Genomic DNA, 24,695 nt, shown 5'->3' with positions numbered 1-24,695 from the left:
AGCCTCAGTAAATAGATGAATTATGCATCAGTCCTGGCAAGCACAGAAGCTAACAATTGCTGGAAGTTTCACCCAGCAGTTAATGGAGACACTAATACTATTTAGAGAAACAATCACCTTATTTATTTTTTTTTCTCTTGTACTATGCAAAAAGAAATTAATTTGTACCATGTACCAAATCAACTTCAGCCTCCCAGTAGCTCCCCACAGATGCAGGATATTTCCTAGCTCCTGAGGCAGACTCCTCAAAGCATAAATGGTGGCACAGCACAGTCTGGACTTGCACTGCACTCCTTAATAATGGTGAGTTTACTGGACTGAGCAGTAAGCTCACATGCCACCAGGGCACACTCTAAACAGCAAACAGTTGTGACTACCCAGCACTCGACTGATAAAATAAAGCAAATTTTTCTGCGAGCACCAATTTATCTATTGTTAGTGCTAGAGAGACTTCAGCTGTTTCTGAGCAGATGGCACAACTTTGAAGTCTAGTCCAAAATCAGTACCAAGTTGCCAAACCAACTTCCAAAATATGTAAAAATGAACAAATAAGCTTGCGGATCACAGAAATATAGTTCATTAAAGACCTCTGTGCAATGAAAACATGAACAGAGTGATAAAACTTGTAAGTCGGCAGCAAAAAAAACTATTGACAAACAGTACTGAAGCATAAATCACAGTCTCTGTTATTTATTCGCCACATTTTAAAGTTCAGGTCTTTACTGAGATAGGCAAGAAACAGAGAAATTTATGATAGGTGCTTTCATGATAAAGTCCTTACTTGCTTTGTAGGTTATCTCGAATACACACTCACTGAAAAAATTTACAGCAAATGTTCTTCCCATAAATATCCTTTAAAAAAAACCCCAACACTCTATACAAACGCAAAATAGCTAGATCCTTTCCTGGAAACAAGTTCCAAATTCAAGCATTCCTCTACAGATTTTATCTGCAGCAATAATAGTACATATAGGCTTGTATTCTGAAAAAATTACCGAAATGGCACATAGACATAATCATTTAATAGTACAAGTACTCACATTCTCGAGTTAACCAAAGCAAACCACTGCTTCTTAGTCACTTCATACTTGAATGAAGCTGAACATGTGGTGAGACTTGCCAAAATATTCAAGTAACGTAAACGCAGTTTAGTAGTCCCTAACAAGTCTTTCTAGTTCTTTTTCCTGTTGCCGATTGATGCAGAGGGTGCAGAAAAACACCACCCCTCAAGTTTGTCTTTTCACTCTTGGAGCTCCATGCAATTAAAAAACTTGCTTCAATACCTTCAACGCCCAAATCAGTTCCTGCTCATCCAAAAGGATTCTCTCCCAGGCAGCATAGCAGCACAACAAATCACAGGTATTTGCAGCCCAGTATTCTGTCTGTTATGAACTGCTGAGGATTTGGAGACACAGGCGTACATAGCTGCATGTTAGAACGCCGGCCTCAAGGGTTTGCAAAGCCAACAAGTCCAGACAGTCTCTGCAAAATGTTGTCCAATTTAGTTTTGAATTAAATAATTGCAATTTATTATAGCGTCTTTCTACGAACAAACGGCTTTACCCTGCAAGAAGCCTTGTTTGCATAACAAACCTGAAATTAAAACTTCATCTTGCATTAACACATCCCCCAGTACAAGCACTTAGCTTCTTTTAGGCTTACATGTCAACCCGCCAACTTTTTCAGTAGACAGTTCTACTGCAGGGAGAAAAAAATTTAGTAAACCAATCAGTAACACTCTATGCACAATTTTTCTTTCCTTGTAAGCAGAGAAAATTGTTCTGCATGACTTCAGTTAAAGGCATATTACTAAGAAAAGTCAAGTTACATGGGGGGTTTAGGCAGCAAACAGCTACACTCAAATCACACAGCAGAAGTTTTGCAGTCCGCCTTCTCAAAAGGATTACACAAGGTTACAAAAGGATATGGTTTCTATCTTATATATGCCTAATTATATAAAAAGGGGGTGGAGGAGGGAAATAGAAAATATCCTATTTCAGCCATCTCAAGATTTAACAAGAGTGGTAAATTTAACCATCTGTTGATGGTTAAATCATCAACAGATAATAGTAATTCCAATGACTTAATGTAATTTTCACTAGCCTTTAAAAAAGACTTCTTGTTTTGCATAAATTGCAGATAATGACACTCCGTATTTCAAATTTCCTGCACACAAAAAGTTTTAATCCCACACTCTAATTAGAATAATTCTACAGGAAGCACAGTGAGCAACTTAATATTTCTCTCCATACTAAAGCATACTTGCAAAGGAGGTTGGTGCTAAAATCCACCATATAAACCAAATCTCAATATGTGTATGTCATGATCTAGCAGGTAGCATTTGAACACAAGTACATGAGCCTTAGGAGGGGAAAAATAGATGACATTTCTGTCTACATGGATAATAAAAGAGATATGTCATGTCCCTTCCCAGGATATTCAAAGTTCTCGAAACCACTCCAGTCTTGACTGATTAATCCATTTTCCATCATACCTACATTAGGAGGTCTCAAAAGAGCATACACAAGTTCCTGCCATGCACTTGAAATTTTCCATGTAATCCCACTGTAGCAGCCTCAGCTTTAGTGGGTTAAAACTATGTTTGTGCAGTAATCAGAAGAGGAAAATATTGACACAAGCACAGGAGTAACACTGCTGCTGTGCTGTTATCAGTCTTTCTGCAATCTCTGCCCCCTCCTGACCTGCCAGTCGTCCTCAGCAACCTTTGAACATGCCAAGCAATCTATTTCACAGAGTATCACACAACCAAAACAGCCACTTTGGGAGCTTCTTAAAAATAATGAAAAAGTGAAATGAACACCTCCTCTTGATACTGCTTGAAAAACGCTTTTATGCTTTGTTGACAAGCAAGCAACAAAAATCAGACTGGCCAGTAAGGGTGACCAGGAAGGGCTGCAGATTTGATGTGTAAGAGGTGGTTAATCTCACAAGTTAATTACAGACACAGGATAACAACCACATGACTCTCTGCAGCAAAGCCCTAGGCCTCCCAGAGTCTGCAGTAAGCCTGTGTAGGCCCTTGAGAGCAGAGCACTGCATGCTGAATAACTGAGTGCCAGCCCTTAAGCCTCCCCAAACAACTTTCCATGCTTTAAATATTTAAAAGATTATCAGGGCAGGGGATGGGGGAAACAGAAAGGCTCTGATCTACCAGGAAACTAGTTTTTAGTATTTAAACTTCCACTACTTCCTTTTCCTGCTCTCACAATTTTAGACTTTTTTTTTTTAATTAATAATTCAAAGGAGGAAAGTGTTCCCGCTTAGTTACCTGTAGCACTGCCGTTAGTATTTGCTGGGTAGGCCATGTTTGCTCAGTGATACATCCAGAGCTAGGCTGTTTGGTGTCATGCAAATGCCATGCATCAAGTCCAACCAGACATGCAACCTGGAATAGACAAGTAAAAAGCAGTTAAAAAGATACAGTTTTAAGAAGTTGGGTACAATAAGCAATAGGCATTTCTGAATGTTTAAAGTCTCATCTTCCGTGCAAACTTCACCAAAGCAGTAACATGCTCCCCTTAATCAGCATCCTAGCTATCACAAACCTCCAGCTGTCCTAATGACTGAAGCTGAACTACGTTCTCTGACAGCCTCCAGAGCTGCCTTCAGTGAGGATGTAACTAGCTGAATTTGCAATTGGCCTTATTTTTTTTTTTCTCACCTGCCCTTAGCTTTTTGCAGCATGCCTCTAACTCCTCCTGTACCACCACAGCTTCCTTACATTTGCTGGCACATATATAAAGTTTTAGATTACCCAGCAGCTTACTTAGGCAGGGTTAGAGGATTTTTAGGTGAAGAGCACCTACAGAAGAGCTGTACCCGCGAGTGGGGGACAAGTTGTAATTTCTGACCTCAGCTGTCCCTCAGGGAAGCTGAGGGCAGAAGAACCCCATCACAGAGGCAGCCAGAGCAGGCACATGTATCCCACTGCCTGACAAACCCAGACACTGACAGCTACTCTGTGGGAGTTGGCAGGGTAGGGGGACAGAGATGGCCCGGACACTGTCAGGGATGGTGTGTGTCTGACTTCAAGACCTCTCCAAAGCAAGTCCCAGCAGCAACAGGTTTTCTGGGTGTGAGGTTTTCTTCCAACATGTGGCAGACTGAATCGAGAGGCAGGTTCAGAAGTCTGAAGCTCAGGCTGTGGGTACAGAAAAAGGATGCTGATGCCCTGGGTGGGTGGCTGCTGAGCAGAAGCCAAGTGAGAGGCAGAAGGTAAGACAGCAGTTTTGTGGCTAGTTGCCTGCTGGCTGGCTCTGCAAAGCTAGCCTCGTTTGCTCTGCAACAGGGCTCCTGTTCCTCCTTCCCTGCCCACCATGGGGGCAGCCTGATCACAATCCTCATCCTCAGAGCAACAGATCTGACTCATCTGGGGCTGCAGAGATTCTTTCTCTTCAAGTTTTCTAAAGTTCAAACAGCATTTCATTTTGTTGACTCAGATAGGTGGAGCTTAGGTGTGTGAAGATCGCCCTGCTTTGCTGACCCCTGTCTGACTTGGGCTGACAGCTCCTCAACAAACCAGTCACATTTTTCCAATCATATTGGATTTGGGTCTGACAGTATGTGCATGGAAGTATTTAAAAGCTAAGCAGATTAGCAAAGGAAAAGAAAAATTGAGAAATTAATGAGTGCAAGGACCATGTGGATTTGAGTCAAAGCTAGACTGAGTGATAGAGAAACTAGCTGTCTATTAAAACTGATAGAGCTCCATCACACAAGCTAATACAGCTTTGTTTCCCCCTTCAAGGAACACAAGCACAAATCCCTTTAATTTTAGTACAATCCTGACATCAGTTTTCCAAGAATGCAGAAAGACTTTCACTGTAACTCCTCCTCCACTAGCTCTGCCATATACCCTTAACTTTATGATCTCTTGTTCAGTGGAGGGCAGGACATGAAGCTGCCAGAAAGACTGTACAAGCAAAAGGCTACAAACAACAAAATACCACCACAGGCCATGATGCAGATGCCCATCACAAGAGTCCAGGCATAACAATAGTTATCAGATTTCTGAAACAATGAAGCACGGCAAGAAAAAAATAGAAAAACACGTTGCTGGCAGAGTTTGCAGCCAGGATAGAAGTTTTAAATTTGTGAGCTTTTAGGAAAATATTAACCACTTCCTTTCAAAGGGAGAAATTTTAAAGCATCACTCCCACCTCAGCCGCTGCCATCAGAATATAAAGTTATGCTTTAAGTTGAAGACAGGCAATTTTTACTGAGCCATAATACATGCTTACTGAAAAATTATCGTCCATCTCCATGTCAAGTTTCTCAGAACAGCCACTGTGTCAGACTCTACCAGCAATGCACCCAAAGGTAAAGACAACTGAATTAATTTACTCCTAATTTGTTCATCACAGCTCTGTGCTTTCTCAGTAGCACTGTAAAAGGTGTGCTTCCCTTATATGCATTGTACAAGGGGAGACCTGAGAGCATGCACCCAGGGATGGGTACAGGCAGATGAGTGGGAGGGGACCCTGGGGGGGACCCACCTCTTTCAGGTCCAGTGCAATCCCAAATTATGAGTGTGTCAATGATAAAAATGAGCCCTGACTATGGTGTGCCTGGAAACTCCTCATGGGTTTGAAACAAAAACTGTTACAAACACTAGTCAGCATTCATGGGCACACATGAAGAGAGCTTCCTAATAGCAAAAAGCAAATATAATTGAGGTGAGAATTGACATTAAGTTAATAGAGACACTGCTGAAAGCCAAAACAGGGCCTAAGACCTACATTTTGTTGTGACTTAAAGAGATGTAATTGACCTGGTACAAACTCGCTTATGTGTACACTTCTACTAGTTTTGAAGCTAATCAGGCTTAAGTACCTCAAGCAAACTCACTTTTAGTTAAAATAATGATGCTTCTGAGCTTAAATGAGGATTAATAAAATAATTCAGGAGGCAAATTCAGTTCAATAGATAGGAGAAAAGAAAAAAAAACAAACCAAAAACGTAAGATCTAATTAGGATGTAATAATTTGCCAGCTAAGTGGAAGAATTGATTTGGTGGTTTTTTGTTTTTTTTTTAATTAAATGTAACCAGAATTGACAATCTGCCCTTTACAGAAGAAGTCTGATCTAGCTCAGCAGACGCACGGAGGAAGGGAATTCAGACTGTTTTGAGCCACAATAATACACTGGGAACTAAATTTCTGAAATTGCACTAACACATACATGATCATTTTTAGAAAGGTGTCATGTGTAATTCCTAGCAACACACACCCCAGTAGCTGCACTTGGACAGAAGTCTTTCATGTGTGGGTGAGGTGCAGGACAATACCAGAAGCCAGCTAGAATACACAGAGAAGAAAGACTTAGCCTGCTCTACAGCAAACTGTATTCTCCAGTAGAGACATCTTAGAAAAGAAGATTAGTAAAGGAGCTTATATGCTCTTATATATTATATATTTTTATACATATAAGCTTATATATCGCTTATATGGGAAGAATTCAGAGATGCTACTTGCTGTTGTAGGGAGAAAATTCGTGTGGCCAAAGCCCAACTGGAGTTGTAGCTGGTCAGAAATGTGGGAGACAATGAAAAGAGTTTTTTCAAATACATTAATGACCAGTATAGAAATATCATTGGCCCATTCCAGGATGAGGATGGTATCTCCCAAAGAGGGACAGAGACAAGGCAGAGGTGTTTAGTGCTTTCTTTATGTCTGTCTTCAACACAGATGACAGACCAAGGGGGTCTCATGCCCTGAGCTGGAGGATCATGACTGTGAGAATGATCAACTCTCAGCTGACCCTGAAATTGTGTGGGATCTGCTGCTCCAGGTGGATCCCTAAAAATCTGTGGGGTCTGATAGGATTCATCCAAGAAGCCACAAAGAGTTGGCTGATGTCATTGCAAAACTTTTTGAGCAGTCTTGGGAATCTGGAGAGGTCCCAGATGACTGGAAGCGGGTGAACATTGTCCTGGTTTTCAAGAAGGAGGGCCCTGGAAACTACAGGCCTGTCAGTCTCACTTCAGTGCCTGGGAAAGTTATAGAGAAGATTATTCTGGAAGTATTAAAAACATCTGAAAGATAATGCAGTCATCAGTCACAGCCAGCATGGCTTCATGAGAGGAAAGTAATGCTTATCAAACCGGATTTCCTTCTATGACAAGATAACCCTTGTTCCCTTGTTGATCAAGGGAAGCCTTGATGGCTTTTGGATTTCAGTAAAGCTGTTGATACTGTCTCTCACAGGATCCTTCTGGACAAAATGTCCAGCACACAGCTGAATAAACACATCCCATGGTGGGTGAGCAATCGGCTCACAGGTCAGATACGGAGGGTAATAGTGAATAGGGTGACATCAGACTGGTGATCTGTCACTAGTGGGATTCCACAGGGCTCTATCTTAGGCCCTGTGCTCTTCAACATCTTTATAAATGATGTGGATGCAGGACTGGAAGGGATACTAAGCAAGCTTGCAGGTGACACAAAACTGGGAGGAGCTGTTGACTCCCTCAAAGGCAGGGAGGCTCCGCAGAGAGACCAAGACAAATTAGTGGACTGGGCAATCACCAACCATATGAAGTTAAACAGGGGAAAGTGCTGCATTCTGCACCTGAGATGAGGCAACCCTGGATATACATACTGACTGGGGAATGAGATGCTGGAAAGCAGTGCCATGGAAAGGGACCCGGGGGTCCTGGTCAATGGCAAGTTGAATCTGAGTCAGCAGTGCCCTGGCAGCCAGGAGGGCCAACTGTGTCCTGGAGGGCATCAGGCAAAGCATCACCAGCCGGTCGAGGGAGGGGATTGTCCCGCTCTGCTCTGCACTGGGGTGGCCTCACCTTGAATATTGTGTGCAGTTTTGGGCACCACAATATAAGAAAGATATTGATCTATTAGAAAGTGTGCAAAGGAGAGCAATAGAGACAGTGAAGGGCCTTGAGGGGAGGCTGTATGAGGAGTGGCTGAGGTCACTTGGTGTGTTCAGCCTGGACAAGAGGAGACTGAGGGGAGACCTCATTGCAGTCTCCAACTTCCTTGTGAGGGGAAGAGGAGGGGCAGGCACTGATCTCTTCTCTGTGGTGATCAGTGACAGAACCCAAGGGAATGGCCTGAAGCTGTGTCATGGGAGATTTATGTTGGATATTAGAAAAGGGTTCTTCACCCAGGGGGTAGCTGTGGATGCTGGAACAGGAAAGCGGTCACAGCAGCAAGCCTGACAGAGTTCAAGAAGCATTTGATGATACTCTCAGGCACATGGTGTGACTTTTGGGCATGGTCCTGTGCAGGGCTAGGAGTTGGACTTGATGATCCGTAGGGGTCCCTTCCAACTCAGCATCTTCTGTGATTCTGTGATATTCCATTCCCAACTCTTCAACTTTCTGCCCATGTGTTTTTACATTCACCCCATGCCTGACTGTGAATACTGTGATTTACAGATTCTAGGGCAAATGCAAAACAAGCAGAGACTAGCTATATGACAAGTTATTGCTCAATGAAGCAGTTGTTTAAAGTGTTTTGAATTAGATATTCAAACTCTCTTCTGCCCTGAGGTTCAATAGCAGAAACCTTAAACACACATGATCCTCAGTTTCTACAAACTTTCATGACACCCCAGCTTTTACAGGTTTTTCCAGAATGGTGATTTTTTAGGCAAAACATAAAGACAATGTCCTAATCCTGTCCAAGTCACAAGAGACAAGAATCCTACTCCTCCTTTGTGCTTCATATTGTCAGGTCACTGTGTCAGGTGCTAGTGTTTCAGCACCAGAAGTATCTGAGTATAAATACATCAGTTCTGGCATCCACACAGCACAGATGTAGCCTTAAGAGGCACAGACCTTGCAGAAAATCCAGTCTCACACTTTAATGTGATGTTTCCAAGACATACTTAAGAGAGAGAAAACAGCTGAGGTTTTCTAAGAGCAGTTTTGGAACGGCATGTTGGCAAGACAGTAATTAGAAGAGAAATATAACTCAGCTCTTAACCCAGAAAAGCAATCATGACAGTCCTTCTGTCCAGAAGCTGCAGTCACATGTGGGAAATGGTGATGAACACACAGTTGTTTGTGGGATTTAAGAAGACAGGCTTTGGCTTCTCAGGCAACAAGGCTTTAGGCTAAGTAGATATGCATTTAACTTCTTTTTTTCTCATGGCACGCACAGACTTTTCAGAGTAAACAGTCATGTCAACCACTCAACACAAGCTCTAGATCTGAAGATATCTTGAACCACTGACAGGGTGACTATGGCTCAGACACTAAGATTCCATTGCTTAAGATCTGGACTAAAAGTGAGAGCATTGTGGGGTGGAACTGTGAAGGATTCAAAGGTACTGACTCCTAATTGTTCAGACGGATTCAGTCAGGGGATGGTCCCAGGAGAGAAACCAGCTCTGCAATCCTGTCCAGCAAGTGTAAAGCAGTGATTAAGCAGGTCTAGGACAGAGGGGCTTGACAGAGCAAGTCGACCTATGAGATGCAACACTCAAGAAGAACTGGTACTGCTCCATTCCTATTATACATTAGTGCAACAAGACTTCTGCCTCAGACTTCATGCTCACATGTGGGTCGTCCTGGCAGTAGAACTTGCCCAGTTTCATTCTGCAAGACACTGATAACATTTGCAAACAAGAGCCAAGATGCATGCAAAACCCATCCAAGCACACGGATGGTAATTTCTCTACCTGCAAGAAGAAACTGGTACTGGGAATCCCTCCTCCTGCTCCTGCTAGAGTGGCAAGCATTTTCCAAACTTGTGCTTCTCTACAGGAAACAGGAATGTCTGCAACCTAATTTGTACAGTCAACCAAATATACCAGGTGCAATTTAAATGAAGAAGGGCTGAAGCCAACAACAGCAAAAAAGAAAGTATGGGGGGAGTTGCTCTGCGGTTGATATCTACCCTGGGATAATGACAGTATCTCACCGATGCTTTCTTTTCAATCTTACCCCTCCTGTGGTTGTGTTCCTCTTATCTTTACACTTCTCAAAACAAGTAGCCAATAAACTGAGAGACAACATTTGTAAGGGAGAAATATCTTTTTTGATATGTGCTTTTTTAGAATTAAAGGTAAAAAATCAAGTAAGAATGCAGGCATATGAGGATTTTTTCAGGTCAGTCACAGAGTAATCAACTTTGAGATAAGGGTGAACTGTGAATGATTTTAAATTTCACTTAATTATTTAACTATGTAACAATTCATCCATTCACATACTTTCTAAAGCAAATGTCTTTTTAATGTTGCAGCCAAATCAGATGCAAAACTATGCAAGTTTCTGCTAAAGACTCACTAACTGAACAAAATAAATCAGTAGCACAGGCTGTTTGTCTAGGCCACCCTAAAATGCAGAAGTAAAAACTCCTTGGGACAGTGTTTCCTTCAGCATCTCTCAGGCAGCAGTCACTTGTGATTCAGTCTTGCTATTACAGAGATGATACAGAGACGATTCTCACTATAAGCAATATGACAGGCAATTTATTTCAGACTGTATTTAAGCAATCAACCAAAACAAGCCACCTCTCACTATGTTTTTTTTTCTGCAGAATCTGCATGATGAGAGCAAAAGAAGCCTTGTAAATCCTTTCAACAAGCAAGTTAATTAACAAGATATGGCTACGGTCAGCATTAATTTACCTGCCTGCCTTCCTCACTCCCTCCACTTATGGCACTGGCCTGTAAAAGGTCTTTTTTTACAGCAGAGCTCCAGGCAAAAGCTGAGCTAAGCTCTGTTAAGAAGAGAGTGATGGCTCAGAAACTCTGGGACCTGAGTCAGCAAGCTGAAGTAAAGAACAGTCAGTATGCTCCCAGCCAGGGCACATGCTTCCCTTCTGCCAAAACACAACAAAAAAAAGTCAGACCCAATGCTGAGCTTTGTTGCTTTTGAACCCTAAACTCCTAAATACTGTAATGCCAGGCTCCAATTTTCAAGTTAGGTTGGACTTAAACATTAGTGACTTTCATGGGAATGTCCTCAACTGTCCTCTCCCCCAGTCCCTCCACCCCCATCTTAAGCAGACTTGCATGAAGCTGCCTACCTTGTTCTTTCTGCAAGCAGAGAATAAATGTACAACCTTCAGTAATGTAGGGGTCTGAGGGGTTTTCTTCTGCATACTTGAAAATAGTCTTCTCATCTCCTGAGCTGAGCTTCTACAAAGCTTCTACTTCACTCTCCCAAGCCACCTATCTACTGGACAGGAACTGGGTTTACTGGGCAACTTTCACTACAGAAAATGCCTCAGAAAATGGACATATATGAAAATCTTTCAAAGGCACCAGATCCTTCTAGCTACTCTAAATAACCCAGCAATTTTCTGAATTTCTTCACACATTGCTTTGTCACATTTGCTAGCAATGGCAGAAGTGCTCTGCTGGATTTTAGTTTCCCTTCCACATGGAGTTAATCCTATCTGTGTCTGACGGATCCAGAAGAGAAATCGGTGTCCTACACAAATCACTCATTGGCTTGTTGGTACCAAGAAACGGGAAAGGATTTCAAAATAGGACCCAGCAGAAACAAACATACAAGCATTCTGTGGAGCCAGACAAATGATCCACCTAGACTTACGTTGTTTTCAATACTGGCAACAAGAGATACCATTTAAGGAGAGTACACATGTCTGATGATGTGTCCATGCTTCTGTGTTCTCCCAGCATCAACAATGATTGGATTGGGAATATTTAAAGGTATGTCCTTATTATGTCATTTTAATATCCACATAAATTACCTGTGGATTTGACTAGCCTCTTTCTGACCCTGCTGAAGCCACCTGCCTCTGCTGCCTTCTGGGGCAGGAAGTCCCAAGCTGTCAATATCCACTGCGTACTTTTTTTGTTTTAAACTGATGTCTGACAAATTTTACTGCAACCAAATTCTTGCATTGCAGGGCTTAGTGAAAATCAGTGCAGATTCAGCTTATCTACACCCTTTGTGATTTTATAAACCTTAATGTTCTTTCCCAGCTCGTAGGCAACTCCATTTTCCAAATCATTTTACTTGCCCTTTTTGTACTCTTCCATGTATATTCACCATGTGGAAGACCATTGTCATGAACATCATCTTACTAAAAAGTTGCCTGCAAGAATGATCTTACAAAGTGGGGTAAAGTACATTCAATATTTTTCTCAGTGTAACCAAGCTTGGCTCTAACAACCAGCTAATACAGGGAAAGAAAAATCTCAGTTCTAGCGATTTTTGTTGAGCAAGTGAAGCCAAAACAGACCTTACCTGTAGCACAAGCAGCTTTCCCTAGTATACACCAGAAATTGGACACAGCTCACCCAAAAGACATCAGGTCAGCCTAATGGACTTTTAGTAACCATAGCTGTTCTCTGAGATGCAGCAGATTCACTGTCAGCCAGGAGTAGCAGCTCTTGCTATTTCTCAGTATCAGGTTCAACATTCATTGGTAAAAGGAAGTTTTTGCACAGATTCTGTACATCATAGTTGGCCTGCTTTTGTCACTCGTGATAAGGAGAACACTCCACCTATATAGAACTGGGCTAAAATCTTCTTGCTTTCTCCAGTGTGATGACTTGGTGGCCCTTGTCTAATATGCAAGATCATGATTTTTGCTTACAGGCTGTGAGCCTAAACAGGGACAGGTATGTTTGGATGACACCTATGAAACAGTGCTGCAAAGTCCCTCACACCCTGCAAGCATTTCAGACCACCCATCTCTTTTGGAAATAATTCCTGACAACATCACTGTCATCATGTTACATTACAGAATTAAAAAAAGCTTCAGAAGGTTGCATGGTTTTGCAACTCAGAAACCAATTCCTGTTTATATTGGGGGGGGGGAAATCAACTAGAAAAAGAAACACAATCCAAGGTAGGAAAAAAACAAGCTTTTTTTTATACCTGAAATTCCTAATGGGTGACGTAGAAGACACTCCCTTTTGTTTATGCAAGTGAATAATGAGTCACATGAAAGTACAAGAACTCAAGCCAGTATGATATTGCTATGGGTTGTAATGCTTGCTGTGACAGGGAGCCCAAAGGATGCAACTGGGTTATTCACATTTTTTTTTGTGGAAAAGCAGGAGAGATGAGACTTCATCCAAAGACTGAAGTCCAGCACCAACAACAAAATGAAAAGGCTTCCAAAAAGTTAGGAGAGGAACAAATGCACGTTGGGGATGATGCATGAGTGCCAGCTGCCTCCCAGTGCTGACAACCCTGGAATTGTTCTGCTTGGGACAAGAAGCATTTCCACCTTCTCCTCTGTAGCATGTACATAAACTGCCCATCACATCTGTTCACTCAGTGGGGCAGGACAAAATACAGCATCATTTTCACTCTATCTTTAAACATTAGAAGCTGAACAACAGGTGTAAAAACACATAGCAGATCCCAGTACTTTAAAATTAATTCACTTATTTAAAGTGAATTTAAAGGCAGATAAAGTTGAAGGCTGAGATGACCAAACCAATCAAGGATGTTTATAAACGGTTTATGGAATGCACTGTGATCTCATTTAGACTTTGCATCTAAGATAAGCTGCAAGGATTTTAAGGCACAAACTCTGGTAAACAGACAAATTTAACTCTTCTATAAAGCGTCTAAGTATTTAGTCTTTGGTGACATTTCATACATAGTAGCATAAGCATGAAACATATTTAAAGGCAGACGGCCAAATCTCAGTCTATCTCTTTTTCTGATTTTAGGTCTGAGATGCTATACATAGCATGCTATACATGCTATACATACAGAGCAACCATAAATCGGATATGACAAAAGGGCGATGATAGGGGACAGTTGGCAAGTTCAAAGAGTTTTGTCTAGCAGCATTTACCCATATAACTATTCAGTGGTGACCCCATCTGAAGGTATATCTTTGCCTGAGACAGCTTCACCAGATCAGCTTTGTCCTCATCTAGCCCTAAATGCTGCTTCCTTCCCCACAATAATATCCAAATCCTGGTATATCTTTTGCTTTTTGTACTACTAATAAGGGTACTGTGGACGTGGGTATCAACTTTACATGAACAGAGAAATTATAGGCTTTTTCCACAGTGAAAGTGGAAAATTCTAGGGGCAAGAAGACAATATTGCAAGGGTTGGGCTCTCACTTTTCATCTATCACAGTTTACAACAGAGGACTGTGAACACCTACTCTCCATTAAACTCTATAGCACACACTGCCAACATCCATCCCCAAGTGCTAGACTGTAACTACAGCCTCAATATTAACACAGGCACACTTCCCTTTAAGTTGATTTGGCCCTTCAGATATGCAGGGGAACCCCACTTACCACAACCTTCCCGCTGGACTGGGACCACAACCCCACAGCTTCAGCTTGGCCAGGGAACACACTCCAGACATCCTCCAGACTGCTCTACCTTCCTACCCCATCACACCACATCCCTCAAGAACAGCTAGCATGTGCACAATTTTTCTTGCCTCCTCCCTCAGCCACAACCCTCTCTTGTGAGGCTTTTCACATTGATCCCGGCATGAGCAGGTTTCTCTGGTCCTGCCTCCAAAGCCTCCATATCTCTACACCACAGTCTATGGACTGCAAGCCTGCACACTCTGGCAAGAGGGAGATGGGGTATCACAGCAGCAAAAACCTGCCAGCCACTCCACCACACCCACGGCCTCTCGTAAGTGAGCATGAAAAGGGTCACCAAACCTTGCCAGCACTTTGATTTGGAGCTGGCATGAATCAACTGGAGACCACGAGGCAGCACCTGCAGCAGAGCATGGCGGCGCCAGGATAGCCGGGTATCTCCAGACTCTTCCTGCTCATCAGCTCATGAAGAAAGCCTTGTCGGCTTGTCAGACAAGTGCCACACAGCCTCTGCATTGCATAGGACCAAAAACTGCATGTGGCCACCTGCAGAGAATTTACCCACCCAAAGGAGGGGACCACAAGTTGAGGCAACACACTTGTCCCTCACAGGCGGTGTTCCTCTCTGCCGCCTAGTCAAACCAACATTAAAACAATCTGTTCTAATGCTCACGGACTTTGTCACTTAATCCAAGTAATTTAAGTCAGCACAGAGTTCACATAACCTGTCTTCCTCCTTCTCAGTGAGAAGATGAGCTAACACTTGTATTAATTATTCACAGCATCTTCTCATGCTCACAGTTCCTATCTTTTTAAAACAGATGTATAGTGGCAAGATCTGAGAGTGCCAGTGTGTGCCCATCAACTTACTGCACAAGAAATTTTCACCTTAGGGAGACAGTACTTAAAACTTGGTGAATTATGTACGTTACCTGAAAATTCTATTCTAAGGCCCTGCATCTGGTTGCTGGCATGAGGCACACCACTGCTCTGCCACAGAGCGCCAGGAAGGAGAGGTGCTGATAAGCAAGTGGGGATCCAGCTGTTGAGATGTGTGTGGTATGACTGCCATGTGCAGTGTTGAGTCCGGCAGTGCTGACACTCATTTCTGCACCTGTCAGTCACATCCCAATAAACTCAGCTTTCATTCACATTGTCAGTCAGCCAAAACTACATCTCAGCGCTGACACGAGCCGATACACTCTACAGAGAAGGAGCCATCTAGATCTTACAGAGCACGTTAAGTTAGAATCTAATTTGTAATTCCCCAAATGATGTATGGATGTGAAACTCACCTTCTTATAACTCTGTGGATTGAGTCCAGCACAAACTGCAAAACCAATTCCTTTCTACAGCAAGCCATAAATAAGTTACCTTTAAAGTCTTTTCAAATGATCTATTATTAAATAGCAGAACATTAATAAAGAAATAGCAAAATAAGATGTATCTTTATCAGTCACCGTGTGAGCAAACAGACAAACAGACGGCAATGTGTCTTGCACAATGAACCAAATTCCAGGAAAAAAAGGAACGCAAGAACTTGTTGCTCTGAAGAGCAACACAGCAGGACTGTCAATGAAACAATGCATCTTCAATGTGATCTCTTTCTTCACAGAAAGCAATTCCTAAGCAGGAAACTATGTGCATATAAAACTAATTCAGATGTTCTTAGTACCAAAAGAACGGCTTTCATATTCACTCACATTATCTGGAGAGCAGAATAAGCTGCTGCACAATTATCAATGCCCTCCTCAAACCATACTACAAAGGTCCTAGCAGAGGGGCACTTCTTTTGTTTAGATGATTCCTATGCACATCCCACTTCCCCGGGAAGCTAAGCTGTATTTTGAGCTCTCCCCAGCCCCAGTGCCCACAGATATGTGATAAACACCTGGCCACAGTAAACAAAACAATACAGAGCTAAAAGCACATCCATCTGTCTTCTTGGAAGAACTGCAAAACAGAAAATACACAATTTATTTATACCTGTCCTCCTTTTCCCTCATTCCATGCATAATCCAGAAGAGGGTAGCTGAATTTGAACAAGGTCTGACGCAGTCCGATAAAAAAAGAAAAGTTTTTAAGATTTAGATTCTGGTTTTCTGGGTCAGAGCAAAACTTAAGGGTCCCTTCTGCAGCCACTGTAATTTCCTTAACAAGTCTAAAAATAGCCCTTTTTAGCAATACAGATAATATTTTAGTGATTTTAAATCTTGAGAAAAGTTTTTATGGGACAGCACTGTTACAACAGATGTTCTCTCCCTAGTCTTTTTCTTAGAAGTGCTGAAGTTCATTTTCCCCAGCATACTTATTTGGAGGAACTACTTTATTTTCACTGTTCTGTCACCAAGGATATATGCACCTCATTTGGGCTAATCAGCCCTAATTTTCACCTGCTCCCATTCCTGGGAGCAACAGGTCCAGTGCCAAAAAGCAAGCAATGGGAATTGTTACACTTCTGTACTTTTTTACTGCAAGGGAATACAATAGACAACCAAAACTGTAACAAAGCAGCACTGCATGACAGGATTAAAGAAAGACCCTCCTCCTGCTTTTAACTTCTTAAGTTTCTAAAGCTATTTAATCACCATATGATAAACTAACGTTTACTTTTTGCTCCTCTCTGCTATACTGGAATGGCTTTTTTTCCCTCTTCTCACTACAATAACAAAAGCAACCACAGAAGTTACAGCTGAAATTCTGTGGGCACATTTATTGCAAATGATTAATCCATGTTTTGCCCTTTCTTTCTGAAAATGTGCAACCAGTATCAAAATGTTGCCAAGACAATTAAAATGAAGGCAGCGTGCTGATGTTAGCCTGCAGTGAAGTTTCAAAAGCTGAAAAGGTGTAAGCAGGCAAAATTTTCCTTAAGTAAGCATTTCATTTTCCATTTCCTATTTTTAAATGCCATCACGTCTTGTATCTACATATTTACACATATGGCATATCCCTTTGCCATTGAGCAATACAGTAAATAAAAGATTTAAGATATTAGATTGCATAGTATTTAGAAATATTCTCCATTTCCCTACTTAGAGAAGCAGTTCCTCTTTCAGGGAGGAAGGCTGCCATTAAGGTGGAAGCTTTCTGCAATCGTTTAAACCAAGAAAACACCTTGTTGAGAAGAACATGATCTGATTTTCAGAGACTACACAAGTACAGGTACAAGAACTGCTACAGCTTACCTCTACCAGAACAGAATTAGCAGTACAAAATACTTGCTTGTAAACAGGTCAACAATATTTCCAACATAGTAAAAGGGGCATCTGCTTCACCAGAGAAGTGTAAGGAGAAGAGAGAAGAAATATCAGGCAAACAATGCTAAGACAAAGTTTGCAGAAGACAAACCTTAAGAACTGAAATGCTGAACGCTCCATGAATTACTGTTATTATTATTATTATTATTATTTTAAAACTCTGATTTAAGAAGCAGATTATACTTATGTATGTCACAATTACAATTCAAGTGCTTATTCTTGCAATATAATAATTATTTTACAGCATATTTATAATTGGGAAAAAATACAAAACCAGATGAAAGTTATTTTCAGTTATCTGAGGACATTGGTATGATTCTTACCTGCTGCCATTACGCTGAACAATGATTGCTATGAAAATAAGACCTTTCCAAGAAAGAAAAGGCTAGCTAGGTCACACATTGAAATGAAGTTCTTAAAGAGTGAAAACCAGCAATAATTTCCTTGTAAATATAGCTAAAATTCATCATATGATAGCTCAGGCACGTGATCCTTTAAGGACACATAGATGAGCACTATTTTCATCATCAACTGTCAAGTAAGGCATGCTCTTAAAGGGCCAATTTTAAAAAAGGTAAATGGCACTTAAAAATCAAAACTCCTATGGAAACTTCTTCAGTTTACATTGTCTCGACTCCCACCAAAATTAGGAAAGCAAATGTTAAATGTTAAATGTGGACAGTTGGTCAAGCTTTACTGGGCACCATGCACCTCTCAAATTGATATGCCAAGTCACACCACATTCTTCACTGTGAACTATGCTCACGGCTGAGAGGGAATAAAGAAACAGATGATTGCATACTTCATCCTTAGCTGAAGTAGCTGCAGCATAAAGCCCCAAAATTTTGCATACATCTATTTGCTTAAGTAGAACCAGCTTTCAGCTAGTTTTAAGAGAATCATGGTATATTTTGGTGCATAAATCACACATAAACAATTGCTTTAGAATAGTAACTAGGTACTAGATTACTGCCAAAATTTGTAGTGGTTGGCTGTTTTGGTTGGGTTTTTTTTAGAAATAGGTGGGAGCTTCAGAGTAACACAACAAAGTCACCTTGTATTATAACTCAGATACCAGAACACCTTCTTGAAAAAGTGTGATAGAAACAGAAAATGTTAACTTAGTAGCTACAAAAAGTAAACTGCAGATCTTCAAGAGGTATTTGGTCCTTCATTTTCCTTACGGAGCTCATCCAGGACTTGCAGAAGCAGCAAAGAACTTTCAAAGCTTACTCAGAGAACTGCTGATAATCAAATTACAGCAGGGACTTCCCAAGCTGCAAGAGATGTGATCTAGTCTGCTCCCAGGTGCAGGGAAAGGAGTAGCATAAAAAGCAGTCAAAACAAATTTCTTAGCATCAGTGTTAACAGCAAGATTTCTTGTTGCATAACTAATGGGATTTTTGTCTCAAGTAGGAGTTGGCCTTTCACACAAGAGCTATAGAAATGCATCAATTTTCAAAGTGCCTCCCACCATTATCTCCCATCAGCTCAGTGACACCCACAAATGCACTGCTCTTCATGGTGCTTACTTCTCTCTGCTGAGAGCTTGAGGTAGCTGGCCTTGCTGCAGGGCAGACACATAAACCCTGACTCCCTATATAAGGTGACCTACAGTTGCTCTGGTGGTGCTCCCTTATGGCCAGTGTATTTTGGAGTTGGGCAGTTTTTAGCTCATATCGAAATAAACACTGCTGTGCATGTGAATGTGGCTCCACCATTGCCGCTCCTGAAAGATTTTACATGCGGCTGCTATGCTCAAAAGAAGCTGCAGAAACAATCCTTCCCAGAAGTGCCAATTAGCAAATACGTGGGAAGGCAAAACCTGGAGACATGTAACATTTGGCGTCAGCAGTTCTTTACTTGCAAAGCAAAAAGCATTACAGGTTTTCAAAAAAAAAAAAAAAGGCAGCTCTAAGAAATTCCACTTTGTTTTATTGACTTGCAGCAGTGAATAGTGGCAGAAGGAATGCGACCATGGGGAGAACATTTTGTTCATTCTCAGCAGCACGCAGGTTGTTGAGGCAAGGTGGGACAGAACAGCAGAAATTGCTCCCTATACTCTCTAGACCTGTGAAGACACCATCCAGCCCCTCCCAGAAGACGTGAGATTAGTATGTATTTACCTTGCTGCAATAACAAAATAGCATTCAAAGCTGCAACGATGATAACACATTTTAAAAATAAAAAATCCCTAGGAAACACTGCTACTCTATGCATACGAATATTATCTGTAAGTATAAATTTCATTGTATTAAAAAGTGTTGATAAATACTGAAAGTTAGAGTTGACTCATGATGGAAAGAGACAACTGCTGTCTAAAGACATAATTAATTTTTCCCTGGGAACAACTTTCAAGGCCTTAGTTCCAGAAAAGTAAATATTGCAGGCTGCATTTTATACTTACTTAGAAATTAGACATTAATCTGTTTGCCTCTGTCTGAAATGAGGACAAAATAAAATCAGAGACACAACAAGCGGCACAAAGATACTTGAACAGTCCTTCAGAAACATTTTTAGTTTCATCCGTTCATTATGCAGAGCAAAGTACTGTAGGAAAACGTGTTCAGTGATTCACTGTACTCATCTGTATTATCACCTGTGAGGAAGATGACAGATTCTTGAGCTCTTTACAGCACTGAGAAGCACTGGTCTTGCCAATACAAACTGCTGCACAATGCAGTACTGATTAGAGCTCATCTTAACAAAATCCTGTCAGGCTACTGAACGCCATCTTCTCTCCACAAATGGGACACACTCTCCACAATGCACTTGCAGTTCTACGTGATATCACCAAGTGGCAGCTGCACAGCCTTGTCTGTGTATAAAGGAACTTGGAAAAACCTGACCCCAAAGAAAAATTGCATCTCAGAGTGAGATTTCAGAGTACCAGAGCAGAGTATTTCAGAACAAACAATTGTTTCCACAAGAACAAAAGTTATGTCCAAAGCACCCAATGGTGATCGCACTTTCTATAAAAATTAGCTTTTTTTCTTTTTAAACAAAGTTTCACAGTTCAAGAAAGTGACCTCACAAAATGTTTACCATGTCACCCTCTTCAGCATTAAAACAGTGATTAATGGCAGCAAAAATTCACTTTTAACTTCAAACCACAACACTTAAAACTATGAAGCAATTACTTCTTTTTTTCAGCTTTGGTGAAGGCAGGTGGTTTCTGCTCCCCATCAGGTGAAACCTACACAGGTCATTCCAAAATTTGCCAAAATCATCAGTGGGCATAGCAGTGCATACCTCTACAGAGCAACCACTAAAGGGACTATGGGAGGGAACAGGCATCAGGCTTCTCATTATCCCTCAGGGCCAGCTGTGTTTTGCACCTGCTTGTACTTACAGCACCGGTAGAAATTTGCCTCAGTGAAAAGTAGGAGGAATAACAGATAAGCAAATCTCCTAGTGAATGTGTTTTAATTATTTCCTGCCCACTCTCTCACACCAACCTCTAATTCTAGATGAGATTGTTTATTAATTTTATTTATTGTCTATACTTTATGTTCTAGTCAGTCCTATTCTTGACCTTGCCAGATCTGCTGATTAAATGACAGTTATTTATGTATATTACAAAATCAAAGTGCATCACAATAACTTGTGGCAGCCTTGTGCTAGTTTTAGCAAACTTTCAACAGAAAATTCCTAAGTCTCTCTATTCGTGTAAACAGGAAAGTACCTCTACATTTGGCAGGGCCTGTAGCTCCTGCCCCCATACCACAGGTGCTGCAATAGACTACCTAATATTCCCAACCAACACAATTCAAAGCAAAACAGGATAGGGAGATGTGGTTCAAGCCAAGAGACACATGACATTTCTGCCAGGAACATTTTCTATCCAAATATGGAGACTCCTCAGCTAACAATGGCAAGATTTAATGGAATTATGAAGACTCTGTTTGATTTTCAAAGGGTAGGAATTCACTAAAGCAGTTAGGCTAGTAAAACACTATGTGTGCACACTACACTTTAACAGTCCTAAAAACCTCTGAATTTTGACCCAAATACCTGTAAGCCTCCCTAGCTTTAGGGTCTTGTAAGTTTCACGGGACATAGTGGCTGCTCCCCACAGCTTGCCGGTGATCTGCACTGCTAATAGTTTGCAGTATATTGTCTTCACTCTTGGAAGATGGTTAAGATTCTGCAGCAGGTGCATTCAGAGAGTGAGAACAGGAGGAAAAACACCCACAAGGAGACACTGCCAATTTCGTAATTCATTTCCCAGCCCAGCCTGCAGCAGTGGGCAGCACTGCTGAAGGCAGCGTGCATATGCATAGGCCCCAAACCGAAGCCTGGGCTGCCCCCATCCTGCCCTCCAGCCCAGCCATTTCTTTTAGCTTAAGCCAGGGGATACTGGGAGCTGATAACTAAAAGCTAACAGCAAGTGCCCAGGTATTACTTACTATTCCCACCTATTTCACAGAATGTCATAGGAAATTTTAACAATAGGCAAGTACACGATGCACAAACACCCAACTTTCCCAGGCATTAGTGGTAAAAATGTGAAAGCAGTGACCCATGCCAACTGATAAGCAGCTGTTTCAGTAAACTCACAGTGGAGTCGAGCCCAGGTTCAAAGCAGTTGCCGTGTACACAACACACTCTGCTGAGATCAGAGCTCCTATGTGAACAGTGTGGCTGACCTCACAGGGTTCTGTTTCTTGGTGTGTTGCCCTCTCTGAAAATGGTTTAACTGCCCAATAATTCACTGAAGGATTGAACTTCATTAAGTGAAGGAAAAATTTTCAGACAAAATTTCTCTCAGACGGAGAAGTCCCCAAAGTTGTAAACCCTCACTTTGCTACTACCTTTCTAAGCTTGGTCAACATCTCTGGGCAAAGCATTCAAAATTATGACCAGCCCTTTCAGCTGCAGATGCCTCTAATATTTTGAAAGGTGTGACCATTTTCCACTAAGTAGTCCAAGACTCAAACACACAAAAATAAAAGGCTATCTATACACATATACATACATATTTATTCTCTGCTCTACCTGGAAAATATAAGTTTTTCAGCACAATTTAAACTACTGAGGGCTGAACTAGCTAAGGCAGTGTAAAACCTGGTGGTAATATAAATCTTATTTACTGATCGATGGTGAATAATCAACAGATAAAAGGACCACAAATCTCATTTCCCAGCATTGTGTCTGCTTCTTCAGGAAACTGTATGTTCCTTTCAGTTCAAACTAATTCAGTCAGTATCAAATCAAGACAATTTTCTAAAAAAATGTGCAGAGAGTACTGCGTAGAGTTTTCTTTGGAATAGCCCAATCTTTTCCTACAGAGGCTTCAGTTCTGCAGGAGATGTCCTATCAGTGAGACACAGCTGTGCAAATCAAGCTTCCTTTTGCCCCAGGTCAAAGCACTGGCATTTAACAATTGTTCCTGTCAACAAATTCTTTCTCTCTTGCTCACAGAAATATACTTGACTTCGAGCACACTCAGCTCAGTGGTTACAGCATAACATAAACCAGTTATTACCCAATTTTCTGTAACTTTTATATTATAGCATGTATGCATTTCCATTTATCTTTGGTAGACCACAATCTTTTCATTGGCACTGCTAGCTCTCTTTTAATGTCATCTGTAACTCTAAATTGGAAGGAGGGGTTGAGTTTTCTGTTTGTTTAGTACTGCAGAGTGAAATAAACAGCAATGACTCTTCATAAGCACCCCTAGGGAAACAGCTGTCCAGTAATATTCCCCTATACTGGATACAGTGCAAATTATGTATTGGTGGAAGAGATCATGAAAGAGAAACAGAGCAGAGAGGGTGTGGGTGATTTTTAAATAGAAGATAGGTTTCATATGCTTTTGATAATATGTATTTCTGAAGTGACATATCACTCATCATGTATTATTTCAAAAAGAGCTTTTTTTAGAGTTTCCAAAACAAGTAAAGTTTTCTCGGGTCTGAGTTATTTTTCTCTTCTTCGTAATGTCTTAAATTAATTCATTCTCTATATTCAAGATACAAATATGTGGGAATTCCATGAATTGATGCATAGGTAGGGAGGGGACACTGAGAAACTCCCAGGGGGTCTGCCTGCTGTAACAGATTTTTATTTAAAAAAGGAGAGAAGAAAAAGTAACACATACTAGTTTTGTTATCCTTTTCCAATACAATACAGGCAGAGAAAAGAGAAGGTTTGTATGAGGTGAAAACTGAAGCATCTTTTCTCCTCATTTATTTTTTTTAACTTGGACACGTTGCAGAGTTTATGGAAAAAACCAACTGCATTCTCTTTACTCAGAATATCTTTCCTAACTGTTTCTATGAAACCGGTCACTGTTTATTCACTTCAGAAGGACAGCTGGACACATATATAAATGTACACTGATCTGATCTCAAAATACGTTGTGGCTCTAACCTCGTTATCTATCTCAGAACAAAGTGATAAGGTTATAGATTGTTTTATTTTGTATTTAAGCAAAATCCTAGACATTTAAAGTAAACAATGCAGTATCTTTTCATGATGACAGCTGAATAAATTGCACCCTTGACTAGACCATAACATCAATTAGTTTAACAGTTAAACAAAAAGTGACATTCCCTATGTGTCTCTAGCCCAATTTTATTAGTAGCATGAAGGATGGCAACTTTCTGCATGGCTGTGAATTGTGACAGAGACACATTTAAGAGGGGAATTAAGCAGAGGATGAGGAAACTAGCAGGTACCAGCAGAACCACAGACTAGTACCAGCTGTCTGTCCAGCAGCCTGCAGAAAAGGTTAGCTGAGACTGCAATCACAAGCTGTGCTTAGATATGACATGCTTCTTCAGCAAGTGCCTAATCTTTGTGTTTTCAGTTAACTTGTAGTTACAAGAGGGCTTTTTTAAAATGCAAAGATTTCCTGGAGTAGCAAGGTAGGAGTTTCACATTCAAGCACTAATCATTTTACACAGTCCTCTAGCTTTGCTACTCAGTCAAAGCAGAGCAACTACATGAGAAGTTCCTTTATAACATCTGGGGTCCTTCTTTGCCTGTCATGTCTTCCAACAGATATACTTTAAGTCACTGCCCAGGAAGACAGAGCTGTGACAGAGCACCAGCATTTTGCAAATTTTCATTCAAAGCGCTGAAATATAGACCATTTCTCAGCAGTGCCCCTTACAATCATTTAGAGAATGCAGATAAATGTCATCCAATTTG

General features: G+C 41.1%; 1 protein-coding gene across 3 annotated transcripts in view; it reads right to left on the bottom strand.

The window, feature by feature from the left end:
* KANK1 (KN motif and ankyrin repeat domains 1) overlaps positions 1–24,695 on the bottom strand; it is a 122,110-nt gene that overhangs the window by 47,839 nt on the left and 49,576 nt on the right. For 2 of the 3 annotated variants that reach the window (XM_027709582.1, XM_027709581.1), the window contains exon 3: positions 3,290–3,406. In XM_027709582.1, the coding sequence (XP_027565383.1) occupies positions 3,290–3,326 (37 nt within the window). In that variant the 5' untranslated portion in view covers positions 3,327–3,406. Of the gene's footprint in view, positions 1–2,494; positions 2,550–3,289; positions 3,407–24,695 lie in introns of those variants that run through there. The other variant, XM_027709584.1, reaches the window with a different exon arrangement.

Source organism: Neopelma chrysocephalum, unplaced genomic scaffold (genome assembly GCF_003984885.1).
Source record: "Neopelma chrysocephalum unplaced genomic scaffold, ASM398488v2 Primary Assembly neopelma1_96814, whole genome shotgun sequence".
NCBI lineage: Eukaryota > Metazoa > Chordata > Aves > Passeriformes > Pipridae > Neopelma > Neopelma chrysocephalum.
The sequence above is the reverse complement of the archived record's forward strand: the minus strand, read 5'-3'. Positions and strand labels throughout refer to the sequence as shown.